The 16,216-nt window shown below is 60.8% G+C and overlaps 2 protein-coding genes across 7 annotated transcripts in view; one reads left to right on the top strand and one right to left on the bottom strand.

Annotated features, from left to right (window-relative positions):
• The window catches only part of DEAF1 (DEAF1 transcription factor), a 28,754-nt gene extending 19,260 nt beyond the window's left edge, over positions 1-9,494 (top strand). For 3 of the 6 annotated variants that reach the window (XM_043922598.1, XM_043922630.1, XM_043922635.1), the window contains 2 exons: positions 4,339-4,428; positions 9,053-9,494. In XM_043922598.1, the coding sequence (XP_043778533.1) occupies positions 4,339-4,428; positions 9,053-9,157 (195 nt within the window). In that variant the 3' untranslated portion in view covers positions 9,158-9,494. The remainder of the gene's footprint in view (positions 1-4,338; positions 4,429-9,052) is intronic. The other 3 variants (XM_043922614.1, XM_043922608.1, XM_043922620.1) reach the window with 3 other exon arrangements.
• Positions 9,495-11,631: 2,137 nt separating this feature from the next.
• DRD4 (dopamine receptor D4) lies at positions 11,632-15,691 on the bottom strand. The gene is made up of 4 exons (XM_043922643.1): positions 15,344-15,691; positions 13,734-13,846; positions 13,052-13,584; positions 11,632-12,959 (listed from the first exon to the last, which is right to left on the bottom strand). The coding sequence occupies exons 1-4, from the start codon at positions 15,611-15,613 to the stop codon at positions 12,757-12,759; spliced, it is 1,119 nt and encodes a 372-aa protein (XP_043778578.1). The 5' UTR covers positions 15,614-15,691; the 3' UTR covers positions 11,632-12,756.
• Between the last annotated feature and the right edge of the window lie 525 nt (positions 15,692-16,216).

Raw genomic sequence — 16,216 nt, 5'->3', positions numbered from 1 at the left:
ACTAAATACCAGTCGCCCCATCACTTTTTCGCTCTGCCATCAGTGGACGTTCTCAGCGTTTCTACTTCTGGCCACGGTGAACGTGCTCTGACATTCGTGCACAGCTGTCTGTATGGATGTGTGTTGTCACTTCTCTAGGGTGTGAAGCTGGGAGCCAAGCCACTGGGTCCCATGGTGGCTCCAGATTCACTCTCTAAGGAGCTGCCAGCCTGTGTGCCCCTGTGGTTGCCTGTCCAGTGCCCACCATCGTTTCTGCCATCCCCCTGCTGAGCCTGGGGGGTGTGGGGGAGACCCTGGTCCTTGCTTAGAGTCCAGGGCCGGGAGTGCGGGTGTGGGGAGGCCTCCCTGAGCCCCCACCCCAGCAGCCAGACCAGCTGGGCAGTGGGCAGGCGGCTCGGGCTGCTGACTGCACAGAACCCGGAACCTCATCCCAGGAGGGAAGTGCAAAAGGAAGCGGTTTAACTTTCGGTTTTACATTTTTCATAGATTTTCGTGGACTTTCTTTCACAGAATAAAACTACAAGTAAATTCTGTGAAAATTCTCTGAGGACAGATGGACGGAAAGAGCAAGTCTAGGTTAGGATGCAACACGGGGCCCCACCTGCTTGGGTCGTGCGGGTACTTTCAGGGCCCTGTGCTGGCTCAGCTGCCTGGGTTTTGTTTCTCAGATAGGACCAGCCCACAGTCACAGCCGGGCTCATCCACACGAAGGGTCCAGAAGCTGAATTCCTGCTGTGCAGACCTCCTGACATGTGTGTCTGGCGGGTCAGCCAGGAGTGTCTGGCACAGCAGGGTTGCTCAGGTCCCCACCCGTGAAAGGCTGGGCTGTGCATTTTGTTTGTAATTTCATGTATTTCTAAGAAAGAAATGCGATATGAAATGCCCTTATACTAAACAGTGCTGTTTGGTGGAAGATGCTCAGCCTTTAGTGAGAGGCTTGAGCCTTCTCCACCGGGACATCATCACATGTCCATATCCTGAGCCCTGACACCGGCGGGGGCTCACAGGCAGGCCCATCCTCTCTCGGGAGCCGGTGGTGTGACGTGTCCTCACATGGCTGTCCTGTAAGCTGGACACACGGCCAGGGGAAACAGGCGTCCTGGGTTCCGGCATCACATAGGTGGAGCTGGTGTCCTCGTGTGTGTGAGGGCTGGTGGCTCCAGGCTCCTCAGCTGACCTGGTTCCATTTCCTGCAGATGTCAGTTAACCACCCTCCATACCTAGTGTGTTCACCTTTGTAACTGCTGATGCATCTGAGCCATGGCCCCTGCTGACCATGATGCCTGGGCGCTGGGTCTTGGGAACCAGGCTCCTTGGGGAGCCTTCGCCAGGATCATCTGGGGACTGAGGGGTCATGACTTGACTCATGCAAGTGAGGCACCCAAAACGTGTCCCTGAAGCATGTGGCAGCAGTGAGGAGTGACCTTCAGGGTCTGGGTGGCAAGGAGCCAGAAGGCTGGGGGTGGAGGGGGCACGGGTCTGTCGTGGAGGGGCTTCTGGACAACTGACGATCCCCCCACTCTGGATCACATGCATGCAAGAGGCAGGCACCCCCACCCCCGATCACACAGAGAGAGGACCCCTCACAGATCACATGGAGAGAGACCCCCCACCCTGGATCACACGGAGAGAGCCCCCGCCCTGGATTACACAGAGAGAGGAACCCCCCCACACAGATCACACAGAGAGAGACCCCCTGCCCTGGATCACATGGAGAGAGAACCCCCTGCCCCAGGTCACATGGAGAGAGACCCCCCGCCCCGGATTACACAGAGAGAGGGACCCCCCCCCCCACAGATCACATGGAGAGAGACCCCCCCCCCCCCCCCCCGCCCCAGATCACACGGAGAGAGACCTCCCCCGCAGATCACATGGAGAGAGACCCTCCGCCCTGGGTTACACAGAGAGAGGAACCCCCCCGCCCCACAGATCACATGGAGAGAGACCCCCTGCCCCGGATTACACAGAGAGAGGAACCTCCCGCCCCATGGATCACATGGAGAGAGGTGGCCCCAGAGGAACTGTTGCTGTAGACCTTGTTGGGAGGCATCCACAGCGTGCTCCTCAGCTCTGATGGTCGTGTGTAGTGGGGAGCAGAGAGTCCATGGAGGGGCCCCACGTGAAGACCCAGGCGCTTGCCTCCCAGGGAGGGAACCAGGGCTGCCTTCTTGGATGTTTTATGTGGAATATCTTAGAAAATCAAATTTTAGCCCAACTGAACTATCAGAGATGTTTAGTCAGTTTTAACCATGGGGCATTTGTGTTGTGTGTGTATAATTAGCTCAGCAGAGATTAAACAGGGCAGAAGACCAGACACCCTTCCCATCAAGGGCACCATGTCCAGCAGAAGCCAGCCATGTGGCTGCAGGGCGCTGGGCCTGTGCTGTGGTCCGTGTCCATGTCCCTGGCTCCTTCTCGGGCCTTCGCTGGTCACCCGCCTTCCCGTCAAGAGGCAAGTGTGGTCAGAAGAGCCGCTGTGCTGAGGGCTCCGGCCAGCGCCACGGGCACACAGCAGACGCTGTTCTCAGTGCTGGCGGAAGCCCGGTGCCCGTGGGTCAGCAGCGCTGTCTCTTGTGGCTGCCCGGGGGGAGGCTCCCGCGTTTCTCTCTTCTCAGGGCCTTATCTCACCCCAGGGTCCAGCTGTGAAGTGCAGCAATCCCTCTTTTCTTCACTGGGCACGCTGGGGGCGGGGGCTCCTCCTGGACAGGGCTGGTGTGGGGGTGTTTCCAGAACCCTCCCCTGCAGATTGTCTCTGGTCTCTTTATTTGTGTCTGGGTGGACTCAGGGGGCCCGTGTTATGTGCTTTGCTTAGGTTGTTGCATCTTCAGCGGCTGGAACTCTCTCAGTGTCTCCCAAGTCCCTTACCTGCCCCTCTGAACTCCTTCCTCCTCTCTAGGACTAGAAGACCCCCCAGGCCCACACTGGGGGCTCCCTGCCCCAGCCCTGTTGTTGTTTAGTCACTCAGTCATGTCCAACTCTTTGCGACCCCATGGACTTCAGCGCACCAGGCTCTTCCGTCTACTGTCTTCGGGAGTTTGCTCACACTCCTGTTGGTTGAATCAGTGATGCCATCCAGCCCCAGGCCTGGAATCAGCCGTGGAGAATGAATGGTCTTAGGAACCAAGATCTGGGCCTTGCTGGCTGGCAGCGTGGAGCTGTGTGGGTCCTGGCAGGCGTGTGCAGACCCCGCCCCGGGCGCTCTCTGCCCTCCGCCTCCACCTGCATGTGTGCTAATGTGCCTGACTCAGATTCCGAGCTTCTGCTTATTTCGGGTTAAGAAATCGTTTTCCCAAGGGGATGTGTTGGGAAGGCCCAAGGGGTTGGAAATACTTTCTGTACAAAAGTGGCACGTGCACCACAAGGTTCATCACGATGCAGGCCTTTGTGGTGAGAGGCGTTTACTCAGTGCCTGCTCTTGTCCAAGGATAGCCCTGGTTCTGGGAGCACAGCCAGGGTGGGCCCAGGTGCTGGTGGGGGTCGGGGTGCGGCATGAAGGCCGCTTCCCTGAGATGAGAGACAGGAGGGTCCTTGGGGTCCCAGACCTTGCAGGCGGCTGCTGGGGGCTCTGCAGGACCTCTGCTTCCCCCCGAATCTCTGTGTGGCCACAGACTTCATGCTGCTTCTTTTGTCCTGGAAAGGAGAGGCAGGGACGAGCCAGCTTACTGCCTCTCTGATGCAGGAGTTTCCTGAAGGAGTGGGGGTGGCAGGTTATAGGTGGAAAGTGTCGGTCAGCATTGTGGTCAGCAGACAAGGAAGTTGAATCCAGAACAGGAACCAAGACACAGGATGCTGTTTTTGCCAACACAGTCCCCCACCGGTCGGAGCAGGGGCCTGGCCTGCAGCGTGCTGGGGTCCTGGCTGCCTGCCACCGTGGGTCACAGCTGCACACACTGGCCCGGCCCCATCACCCCCTTGCACCGACCCCTACCGCCCCTCCCCGCTTTAGAAGGAGCAGTGTCACGCTTTGTGGGGAAAGCACACAGAAGGCCCACTTCATGGAGCCCAGCTGGTGGGCTGGGGACGCCTGGGATGCAGGACCAGGGGCACCCAGGCTGTTAGTGGGGGCCCAGCTGGGGACCTTCCAGGGCCTGGCACTCAGGGGCTGGCCCTGAACGCCTGAGAATGTTGGCCCTTCCAGTTTGCTTTCTGCATGCTGGGTGGAAATGAAATCCCTGCAGTTTGGAGGGAGGTTGGCCTGTATGTGATCCAGCCCCCTGCCTCCTGCTCAGAGTCTGTAAGGCGAGGGCAGGAGATGCGGGTCAGTCTGGTCCCGGTCACCTGCCCCCCTTCTGTCTCTCTGGGCGGCGTGCCCACCACTGATACCCTGTCCTCTTGCAGCAGTCCTGTGTGAACTGTGGCCGTGAAGCCCTGAGCGAGTGCACCGGCTGCCACAAGGTCAACTACTGCTCCACCTTCTGCCAGCGCAAGGTAGGCCCCGCCCCGCCCCGCCTGCCAGTGCTGAGGTAGGCCCCGCCCCCACCCCCTCATCTGCCAGTGCGAGGTAGGCCCCGCCCCCACCCCTCCCATCTGCCCCTGCGAGATAGGCCCCGGTCCCGCCCCCGGCCCAGCCCCGACCCCGCCCCACCTGCCAGTGCGAGGTAGGCCCCAGCCCCGCCCCATCTGCAGTGCAAGGTAGGCCCCGCCCCCACCCCGCCCATCTGCCAGTGCGAGATAGGCCCCGCCCCGCCTGCCAGTGCTAGGTAGGCCCCGCTCCCACCCCATCTGCTAGTGCGAGGAAGGCCCCCCGACCCGTCCTGTGTCCCCAGGCCCCAGCAGGGCCCCCAGGCAGCCTCCTGTGCCATGGGCTGTGGCAGTGGAAGCCGCTGCTCACCCGCGGCCCAGACCTCATCGCGGTCAGCATCCCCAGCCTGGCCACCTGGTCACAGAGCCTGGCTGTTTGCGCGGTTGCACTTCTGCTTCCACCCCTTGGCCTTTGACCCTTAGGAGGCTGGAGGGAGTAGCAGTTGCTGGTTTTCTGGCCCTTACTCAAGAGTACGAGGCCGAGCAGTGGGCTGGGGGCCTGTGGGGTTCGCCTCTCCTGGAAATTTTTCACAAGGAGAGAAGGTAACGTGATGGGTGGACAAGTGGTGGCATATGTCGTCCTTTGCGTTGCCTGGGCTGCCTGGGACCTGGAGCTGCGTGGGTGGACACAGCCTCTGCGGTGCCCACAGCTCCCGTCCTTAGACGCCCTCCAGCGAGAGGTGGGCAGGGATGACCCCACGACCAGGGTGTGTGGGACTTTCCTCCTCTGCATCTCAGGGCTGCAGGGGGTGCTGAGGAGGTCAGCACAGCGTGGAAAGCATGTCCATGGCTCCCAGCTTGCTCCTGGGCCCTGCCTGTGTGTCGGGCTGGACACTTGGGGAAGAGACCCACGTGTTTGGTTCTCCCTGGTCTCACCAGTGGGCTGGGCACTGAGGACAGGGCGCCTGCTTGCCTGCTGTGCTTGGGTCACTGTGGGGAGCTTGGACTGCCAGGAGGAGCCAGCTTGTGATCCCAGAGGGCAGCTGACTGCTGGCGTCCCTGACTTTGAACCATCCCAGAAAGATTCGTGGGTTTATTTCTTGACGCAATCATTTTAGCCAGATACCATCTTGACTAAAAGCATCTGCACTCTTATTGAATTGGGCACTTAAGTTTTGGGTATAACCTTGTAGACGAAGACGCCATTGCTTCCATTGACTGTGTTAGATTTGTCCTCTTTCAACATGCTGTCCTGATAAAGGCATAGGCTTTGGCTTTATTTGCAAAAATCAATGTACAGTGAATTTTAAAAACCCTGATTCTCATGTGCAGTCAAAAATGAACACTCACTAGGACCCGCAGGTCCCTGTGATAAACGGTGGTGCCGGCAGTGAGGCTCCAGCCCGCCCTCTGCAGTGAGGCTTCCAGCCGGCCCTCTGCAGTAAGGCTCCATCCACCCTTTGTGCTCCCCAGAGACCTGGGGGTGCTTGCTGTTGCTTCCCTTTCTAGAGTGGGACCGGCCATGACCTGTTCCACTTTTAGGTGCAGACTCTATTTTTTTCCAAATCCCGTTTGAGTGTGTGTGTGGGGGGGTGTGTGTGTGTTTGTGTTATACCTTCACTGAAGGAGGTAGAATTTACGTACCATAAAATCCACTAATTTTAAGTGCACAATTCAACGATTTATAGTAAGTTTGCAGTGTGAAAACATCACAACTCAGTTTTAGGACCTCCCATCACCCCCAAAAGCTCCCTCAGGCCGATGCCCCCGGGCACTGGAGACCAGGAGCCTCCTCCTCTGTCGCTTCCCCCTCTGCACGCTTGCTGTGACAGGAGTCGTGCCGCCTGTGGTCTCCTGTATCCGGCTCCCCCGACCAGCGTGCTTTCAGGTCCACCCCGTGGGGCCCAGGCATTGTGCCTGGTGTGGCTGGACCTCGCCTGTTCTCCAGCCGTCAGCCAACGGATGTCTGGACGGACCCCCTGTGTGAGTGTTGGTGGGCACTCACGAGGGGCTCCCCGGAGGGCAGCTGCTTGTCTGGGCTACATTCACATGTACACTTGGGCAGACCTGTGTGTGACTGTTAGGAAACTCAGCTTGGCCAGCAGTGCAAGTCCGCCCCATCCACAGCGCTCGCTCCTGCCCTCTGGTTGTAGCCCTGCTGCCACTGGGCCTGCAGCACCGTCAGTGGGTTTAGTTTGCGTCTCCCTGATGACCGATGATGTGGAGCAACTTTTTGTGTGCTTTTTGGGTAGTTGAATATCCTTTGGGCAGCAATGTCTATTCAAATCTTTTGCCCATTTTTAAATGGGATTGTTCTCCTTATCAAGTGTGGAGACGTCTCTGTGCAGTCTGGATACAAATTTGAAGCCCAGCTTTTAAAAATTTTTTATTTTCATTCTTTTTTATTTTTGGCCATGCCATGCAGCTTATGGGATCTTAGTTCCCCAACCAGGGATTGAACCCATGTCCCCTGCAGTGGAAGTGTAGAGTCCTAATCACTGAATGGCCAGGGAAGTCCCAAGAAGCCCAGTTTATTAAAAATGTTTTTAATGGAGATCACGCTGTTGGTGTAGTATCTCAGAAATTTTGCCTGACTCAAGGTCAGGGAAATCTATTTTTTCCTGAAACATTTATAATTTTAAGTCTTTTGAATTTTTATTTTAATTTATTATTATTTTGGGGGCTGCACCACATGCACAGCTTACTGCATCTCAGTCCCCCAACCAGGGTCGAACCCTGGGCATGGCAGCGAAGGTGCCGGATCCTAACCTCTGTGCCGTCGGGAACTCCCTGTAGTTCTTGTGTTAAGATTTATGATCCATCTTGAGCTAATTTTTATGTATAGTGTGAAACATTGTGGACTTGAGCCCAACGCACATTGTTTTACGTACTATATAGATTTACATAGTCAGGTAATTTTCAAATTAAAAATTTATTTCAGTCTGAAAACAGCAAATGCTGAAGATGTGGAGAAAATGGAACCCTCCCGCACTGTTGGTGGGAATGTAAATTGGTGTAGCCACAATGCAAAACAGTATGAGGTTTCCTTAATTTGATAAAATTAGAGTTACTGTATGATCCAGCAATCCTGGACATATATCCACACAAAATTCTAATTTGAAAAGATAAATGTACCCCAGTGATCACAGCAACAGTATCTATAATAGCCAAGACATGGAAGCAAGCTAAGTGTCCATCTGCAGAGGAATGGATAAAGAAGTCGTGGTGCATGTACACAATGGAATATTACTCAGCCATAAACAAGAGTGGGATCATGCCATTTGCAGCAACATGGACAAACGCAGAGCTTATCAGGCTAAGTGAAGTAAATCAGACAGAGGAAGACAAGTATCATATCACTCATGTGGGATCTAAAAAGTGATACAAGTGAACTCGTTTACAAAACAGAAACAGACTCACAGGCACAGAGAACAGACATGTGGTTGCCAAGGAGGGTGGGGCAAAGGGGGGGTGCAGTGAAAACTAGGATGGAGAAAAAACAAGCTCCTGTCGTATATCACAGGGACTATATTCAATATCCTATGATAGATAACAATGGAAAAGAATATGTAAAAGAAAAAATACATGTTTAACAATCACTTTGCCATACAGCAGAAATTAACATTGTAAATCAACTATACTTCACAAAATTTCGTTTATTCTTTCGATACACAGGCAGACCTTGGTTTTTTTTTTTTCTTAAGACCTTGCTTTTTTACACCTCTCAGATAACTGTGTTTTTACAAATGAGAGGTCTGTGGCCTCCAAGCACTGTCAGGCGATGGTCAGCATTTTCAGGAGTAGAGTGTTTTTTGAGTTCGGTCCATGGACACTGAACAGACCACAGTGCAGCGTAAACGTAGCCCAAACAAGCCGGGACGGCTGAGCCCGTGCAGCTGGCTCTGCTGTGACATTCGCTTTATTCTGGAGATGAACCTCTGCTATCTCCCAGGTATGCCTGTAATGATTTGAAATTTCACCTTTTTATTGTAAAAATAAGGCACACTTATTGTAGAAAATACGGAAGCAGAGGACAGCACAGAGACAGGCAGCTAGAGCCCGCTCCCGGGGTCGCCCCAGCCTCTGCTCCTCCGCGTGTGTGATGCTCGTTCGTGTCTTATGCTTCACTGAACCCTAACCTCTCGTGTGTTCGGGGTCCACGTCTCCACTAACCACACCCTGTCAGGCCTCCAGAGCCTGTGAGCGGGGGCGGCATCTCCTACCCTGACGGCAGGTGTGGGCCGTCTTCCCCGACCTCCTGGGGGCCACGGTCACCCAGCCCCTCTGTGGACACGCTGAGTGGTCTCACTTGGGCAATTATAAATAATAACACGGCGGGCAGCAATATCAGATACAAGTATTTCTTTGCAGGTGTGATTATGTTTCCTTGATCCCAGGGAGGAAGCCGCCAGATCAGAGTGTGGATGTGTTTCCAGGGTCATCCAGGCTGTCTCTGAGCGGGTTCCTTAAATAGGGGGGTCGAGGCTGGGCGCCCCCTGCCCAGGAATGCTGGCTCTCAGCACATGAAGGACTGCGGCCTCGGGTGAGCGATCACTCTCGGAACCGTGACGCAGTCTGTCCTTCCTTGCAGGACTGGAAGGACCACCAGCACATGTGTGGTCAGTCTGCAACTGTCACTGTCCAGGGGGACGACGTCCACGTCGGCGAGGGCGTGATCGAGAAGGTCACCGTGTGAGGGCTCGTGGGGCCTCTGTGGCCAGGAAGGACCCTGGAGGACAGGGGACTCTGAGGACAAGGAGGAACTTGCTGGCCAAGTTAGGAGTGGACGTCAGGCGACCGGTGCCCTGGCAGCATGCTCCCACTGCCAAGCTCCGGGTGGCGGGCACTGGCCTCCGCGTGGCTGCTGGTGGACACGGCCTGAGCCCCCGATGCTCGTGGTGCTTTTTTTAATCCCTTGGATCATGAGCGTCCAGTCTTCCCTACGGGTGTGTCGTGTTCTGTAACACACGTGTACATATATGTGTCTTGTCAATAAAGTTGACACCCCTGTCCCACCTGGACAGGCGACTCCAGCCCTGACCTCCTGTGGAGCTGTTCTTCGTGCAACTCAGAAGCCTTGAATGAATGGAAGGGCCCTGCCCGGCAGGGGTCCCAGAGCCGCCAGCTGGGAAGACCACGCCCCACTGTCCAGGCTCAGGGGTGATGAGGTGCCCTGGCCTGTCGCCCTCCTCTGCAAGAGTGCGCTGGGCCGCTGGGGACCTGCCCAGCACGGCTCCTGCCCCAGCCCAGCTGTCCCACCCAGCAAGGCGGCAGCCTGGGCCTGGTCCCCGTGGGTTCCCAAGCCTGGCCCATCTATGCCCAGCGCCAGTTTTGGGGGAGCCCTGGGTCTGCGGTGCCCCGCCTTCTCTTCACTGAGGAGGTGGAGGCTCTGCCCCAGTCACAGACTCTGACCCCGACGCTTGCCCCCTGCACGGTTCTGCCACGTTCATCTCCCGGCTCCTGCTTCCAGAAGGTTCTCAGTCCATCGCACATGGCCTCTGGGGATGCCGCTGGCTCCGGGTGAGCCCAGGGGCTGGCTGGAGGCCCAAGGGAGGAGGCTGTGCGCCCAGGAGCCCCAGGGCCTGTCCCCACGCCCAGCCTGGCTGCAGGGGAGGGCCCTGCCCCCAGAAGTTTCTGCCATCGCTCTGCTCGGCCTCTACAGACTAAGTGGGCTTATTCGGGTTTTATTCAGCTGCTCTTCACACCTCCACCGCCTCAGGGAAGGCCAGGCCTGGCCTCCTGGGGTTTGCAGAGCTTAAGAGGGCGGGGGAGGCATGTCAGTCTCGGCAGAACGGGCTGGAGATGGCTGTAACCCTGGAAGGAGTCCCCCCAAACATGAAAAGGCTAAAGCGGTGACTGAAGCAGGCATGAAGCCCATAGGCAAAGGGTGCCGGATCCTTTCCTGGTGTCCGGCTCCGGCCAGGGGCCCCCTGCAAGCAGTGCAGAGATCTCTGGACCAGACCCTGCAGGGAGGCCATCCTGGGCAAGGGTCTCCTGGGATAGGGGCAGCTTCTCCTCAGGACGGAAGCCTGGGGACCATGTGTTTTGGGGGCACTTTCCAAAATGTATGCTTTCTAAGCCTGTGAAGCTGGCTCTGGGTCACGCTGGACGTCAGGAGGTTTCCAGAAGTTGTCCGGGCGCCAAGCATGGGTTACACCCTCAGTTCTGTGTCAGCGCTTCCAACAGCATCGCCTTCTGACCACATCTCCTGCCAGACGCAGCCCCCAGGGACAGGGCAGGGTCGGCTTCTGTCAGCGCAGCACAGTGGCCTCAGGGTGCTGGTCCTCTGCTGAGGTGCAGAGATGCGTGGCATCAGTGGGCCTGCCCAGTGCTGGGACCCTTGAGGCACCTGGTGGGCCCCCGGGTCGGCCAGACTCCGGCATCTGCACCTGTCCCTGCCGGCCCACCTGTCCGCCGTTTCCTCCATGCCCCTCCCCTGCCCAGCTTGCCCTCCATTTCCAGCTTGTCCCTCCCTGGCCCACCGTGTCCCTTCCCCCTGCCTTGTCCCCCTCTTCCAGCTTGTCCCCCTCTTGGAGTCTGCACACAGGACCAGTGGGGACGGCCCAGGGATAGCAGCAGGCTCTAGCGCATCCACGTCCCCACCCCCACGAGAGATGCACTTACTGGCCTGGCCTGTCAGGGCCACGGTCACCCCATCCCCAGCACAGGAGAGGAGATGGGGCGTGGCCTCTCTCCACGCAGACCCTGGGGGGTGGGCAGAGCAGCTGGTGTCCACACTGAGTGCGGCTGCTGTCGGTGGAGATCCTCTTGGCAGCAGCAGAAACTAGCTCCGACCACCGGAAGTGACCACAGAAGGCCCAACAGGTACATGGCAGAGATGGGCTTCAGGGCACAGGTGTGGCATGTGGACCTGCGGGACGTGGAGCCACGGCAGGGCCGGCGGCCACAGTCAGGGCCCCTGCTCCAGTCCTGACCCTGACTCTGACCCTGACCTTGCCCTCAGCCCAGTGGGTCCCTCCCTGGTCTTCACTTCAAGTCTGAGGTTCTCAGAGGGATCACCAGCCCAGCTCTGGAGCAGGTATCCTGACCAGGCTCGGTTGTACCATCTGGGGCCCTTTCTGGGTATTTGGGCTCCTCCCTGGGTTTGGAGGACTCTCCCTGGGCACTGGGGCTCCACCTGGGTTTGGGAGACCCTCCCTGGGCACTGGGGCTCCTCCCTGGAAGAGACCCAGGGTACGTGCTGTGGCTGTCCTCTTGCTTCAAAGGGGAGGAGCTGCTGGAGGCTGGAGCAGCCACCAGGGCCAGAGTCCCGCCCAGGGCCCCTCTCCCTCCGTGTCAGCCCATGTGGTGCAGGCACACAGCATCCTGTATAGGCTCCCCATCCCTCAGTGCTCAGCTCCCTGAGAGCAAGTCTCTCCCAGGGTGATATGGACAGGCTGGTCCTGCAGGTGGTCAGGGGAGGCTTCTTGGAGGAGGTGGCAGCTGAGCCCTTGGGAAGGAAAGGGTGCTCACCCACAGAGGGAACGGGTGGCCCCTCTTTCCATTGGAACAGCTTAACATCCTGAGGTTGGGCCTGATGCTGTCACCTCACAGCCCACAGGAGCTCCTTCCAGAGAAGGACTTGGCACCCAATTGTGGCCAGCTCAGTGGTCAGGGTCCCTGACCAGAGCGCTCAGCCACAGCACTGGGGAGCGGCGTGGCATCCACGGCCAGGGACTGAGAGGGCCCAGGTGAAGTCCAGGAGGGGCTGCCTCAGGTTACGGGGGGTCACGCCATGGCGGGGGGCGGGTAGCTAGCTGCTCTGGCCCTGGGCCTGGCCACCTGGGCAGAGGATGGCTGAGCGCCTTGCAGGTGCGTGCTTGGCCCTCCCTGAACCCACCCAGCCCCCTGGCCCCTCTCCTGGGCTTCAGGCCTCGGTGGGCAGGCCAGGAGCTGCATTCTGACTTTGAGGGGGCTGCCAAAGTGGGGGCAGGGCGGCTGGACGGGCCACCAGGACAGGGGAGGAGGCCGCTGGCCTGTGAGCAGAGTCGGGTGGGGGTGCGTGGGGGAGGGCAGCTCTCAGAGGAGGGTGTGAACCCAGGCAGCCTTCCCAGGTCACGGGCACCCCTGTTCCCGGGCATGCACCACCGTGTCGTCCCACTGCCCAGCCCAGGGCTCAACCAGGACCTTCCTCGAAGGAAGGAAAGGGTTAACTGACCAGATGGGGGCCAGTGGGGGTGCCTCCTCCTGGCCCCCCCAAAGCCTTCCCAGCAGGTGACCCGGGATCTGTTTAATTACTCCTACAAAGCCCCAGGCCAGGCGGTCCCGGCCAGGGGAGGCCGCGCGGGCGCTCTGTCAGCAGCAGAGGCGCAGAGCCTTGCGAAAGACGGTGCGGAACTCGGCGTTGAAGATGGTGTAGATGACGGGGTTGAGGGCACTGTTGACGTATCCCAGCCAGGTGACCGCGCTGACCAGCCGCGGGGACACGGCGCACGCGGGACACAGCGCCCGCGTGATGTGCACCACGAAGAAGGGCGTCCAGCAGAGCAGGAAGGCCCCTGGGGGCGGGGCGGGGCGGGGTCACCGCCACGCCCCCCGGCCTGCGCACCGCCCGCTCCCCTCCGCCGCGCCCCCCGGGGACGGTACCCACCGACCACCACCGGCAGGACCCTCATAGCTTTGCGCTCCCGGCCTGTGATCTTGGCACGTCTCCTCCGGCGGGCCTGAGGCGGCGGTTCGGCCGCAATGGGGTCCGGGGGCGCGACGGCGTCCGGGGCGGGGGTGGTGTCGGGGGTCGGGCCGACATCGGGGGCGGGGGCGGCGTCGGCGGCCGGGCTGGCGTCCGGGGCGGGCGGGCCGGGGCCGCTGGGTCGGCGGGGCGCACGGCCGTGCAGCTTGGCGCGGCGGGCTGCCTCCCAGCGCCTCAGGCCGCGGAACGTGGCCCAGTACAGCAGCAGCATGAGCGGGCAGGGCAGGAAGAAGGAGCACACGGACGAGTAGACCACGTAGTCGCGGTCTTCCAGGCGGCACACGGAGGGGTCGCGGCCGCGCGCGTCGTTGAGGCCGAACAGCACGGGCGCTGCCACCGCCGCCGACAGCAGCCACGTGGCGCCGATGAGCAGCAGCTGCCGGCCGCCGCGGCTCTGGCGGTTGTAGCGCAGGGGCACGGCCACGGCCACGAACCTGCGGGGAGCGCGGTGAGGGCGGTGGGGCGGGGCGGCCCGAGGGGCGCGGCCACGGCCACGAACCCGCGCGGAGGGCGGCGGGGAGGGGCGGCCACGGCCACGAACCTGCGGGGAGCGCGGTGAGGGCGGCGGGACGGGGCGGCCTACCTGTCCACGCTGATGGCGCACAGGTTGAATATGGAGGCTGTGCACAGCATGACGTCCATGGCCATGAGCGCGTCGCAGAGGCCGGGGCTCAGCAGCCACACGCCGCCCTGCACCTGAGCGCGGGGAGGGGCCGCAGCAACATTAGTCGTGGGAAGTTGACCTTCCCCCGCCCCGCCCCCCAGATGTCTTCCTGACCCCCGCTATTGCGGGCAGCGAGGGAGCTGAATATCAGCGGAGCCAGAGCAGGAAAGCCCTGGGGAAGCTGGGCGGTCCTCCCCTCCCCTCAGGCCAGAGCCCAGAGACCTCCCATCCTTCCCGTTAGAACTAGGAAACGCCTGCGGGTTGGAGGGGGCTCTTGGGGGCGTAGGCAAGGGCGGGCTGTGACCCCTGATGCTGTGGGGCTCAGCGTGCGCGGGGCCACTCCCTGCAGGTGGGGACCTTGATGCCCTAGAGTGTGAGCCCAGCACCCATCCCCCTCTCCAGCAGACGCGCAGTTGGCCTGTCTGCTGAAACTCTGTCTCTGGGATGCTGGAAAGGTCATCCCACTCTCGTCCCCGCACGCTTGAAGTGAGGGCAAAGGTAGCACCCACATCATTGTTAGGAAGTACCAGACTCGGCCCTGTGCCCAGCGCCCCCATCAAGGGCAAAGGAGCAGACAGCCGCCCCTTCTAAATCCCCTCCTGCTGATTTGGGACGATTAGGAGCTTAAGAGCCGTCACTGTGACGTCTGTCTACAGCTCTGGTGGGGGGGCAGTAGGTCATGCCCGTCCCTGTCCTGCTGGCCTCTGCCCAGCGCTGCCTGGACTCACCGTCCACCTTAGAAAACCATGCCTCCCCTCCCCCCACAGCCCGGGACACCGCGTCCCCAACTCAGCCTAAGCAGCTTTTCTCTGCCCAAACTACAGAGTGGACATGGCTGGCACCAAGGGGGACCCACCCGAGGGCCAGACCTGACCTGGGTGTGGCGGTTCTGGGACCCAGGTTCTGGCAAAGGCCCTTCCCCGGCCCTGGTGGGGGGCGGCGTCCCCTTCCTCCAGGCAGGCTCACTGCCCTGCACCTCCCGGAAGCTAAGGGTCCCTCCTGTTGTGAGCTGCTCGGCGCAGGAGTGAGGGTGTCCTGCCCGGGTCGGCTCATGTGTGAGCACGTGTGGTTCTGTGTGGCTGTGGCCTCGTGGGGTGACCTCTGTGTCTCTGCCCCAGGGGAGCCGGTGTGGGGTAAGCCTGCCTCTGCCAGTCTATCCAGCTGGCTCCCCCTGGGGGACTGGAACCCAGCGGAGGGGGCTGGGTGGGGGGCTGGACTGCCAAAGCCGCCTGTTATTAGGGTCTGTGCTTGAAGGACAGAAGCATCTCTTGGGTAACAGAGAAGGCGAAGCGGAGAGAGGGACAGAGTGGGAGGGCGGACGGACCGCAGAGCGGACAGACGGACAGCGGGATGGAGAAAGGGAGAGAGGTTCAGCGGGGACCCGGCTCCGGTCGTCCTGGGAACCGCACAGCGCCCAGCTCCAGGATCCTGAGAAGCCAAGCGGCGGGGTCGGGCTCGGTCCTCCGTGTGGCCGGGACAGGGGACCCGGAGCGGGTGAGGGTGCGCATGCGGGGGCGACGCGGGCTCACCTCGGAGTAGACGAAGAGAGGCAGCACCAGCAGCGCGAGGAGCAGGTCGGCGGCCGCCAGACTCACGATGAAGTAGTTGGTGGGCGTCTGCAGAGCCCGCTCGGCCGCCACGCTCACGCACACGAGCGAGTTCCCCGCGAGCACCGCCCCGATGAGCAGCGCGCCCCCCACCAGCGCCGCCGCCGCCCCGGGGCCCCCGGCGCCGACGCCCGCGCCGGGCGCGCGCCCCGCCAGCAGCCCGTCCGCGTCTGCGGCGCTGCGGTTCCCCATGGCGCCCGGCCCGCGCGCCCCGCCGGCCGCTCAGCACCTCGGACGGTCCCGGCCGCGCGCTGGAGCCCCGCCCCTGGGCCCGCCCAGCCCTGCCTTAGTCCCGCCCCGGTCGCCCGGCTCCGCGGACCCCAGGGCAGTCCAAGCTGCACCCAGTTTGGGCCCATTTTGGCCTTCGCCCCTAGAGCCGGGCAGATGGACAAACGCCACGGCCCAGCGCCGGCCCAGTGAAGGGATGTGACTGGCATGGGCGGGCCCAGCATCGCTCTCTGCCACGCAGGGCTGCGGGACGGCGCGCGGGCCTGAGCCCAGAGAAACCCACGGGAAGAAAGGGCGGCCCGACCATCCCTCGAGAGTTGCGGGCACCCACGCCAGCGCCACCAAGTCCGGCCTCAGAGACCCCCGCGACCCTGCATGGGTCCAGGCTGGGCATCCCCCTCCGGAGATGCTTCTTCAGACCCCCGAGGCGGAAGTGGAGCCACTCCTCACTCCATCCGGGTGGAGCCGCGTGGGGGGCATCCTTTCCAGGCTGCTTCCACCAGACGCTGGCACACCCCAGCCCAGGCCCCCCCTCTGTCCCTCCATGCGCACTCCTCTCTCTACACC

This window comes from Cervus elaphus, chromosome 2 (genome assembly GCF_910594005.1).
Source record: "Cervus elaphus chromosome 2, mCerEla1.1, whole genome shotgun sequence".
NCBI lineage: Eukaryota > Metazoa > Chordata > Mammalia > Artiodactyla > Cervidae > Cervus > Cervus elaphus.
Note: the sequence above shows the minus strand (reverse complement) of the source record. Positions and strands in the feature narration are given on the sequence as shown.

Coding starts and splice junctions, on each gene's coding strand:
- DRD4 (XM_043922643.1), bottom strand. CDS start 15,613: ATGGGGAACCGCAGCGCCGCAGACGCGGACGGGCTGCTGGCGGGGCGC. Junction 13,847..15,343: donor CTCTCTTCGTCTACTCCGAG/GTGAGCCCGCGT, acceptor CCCCGCGCTCAG/GTGCAGGGCGGCGTGTGGCT. Junction 12,960..13,051: donor GGTCCTGCCGGTGGTGGTCG/GTGGGTACCGTC, acceptor CCCCGCCCCCAG/GGGCCTTCCTGCTCTGCTGG.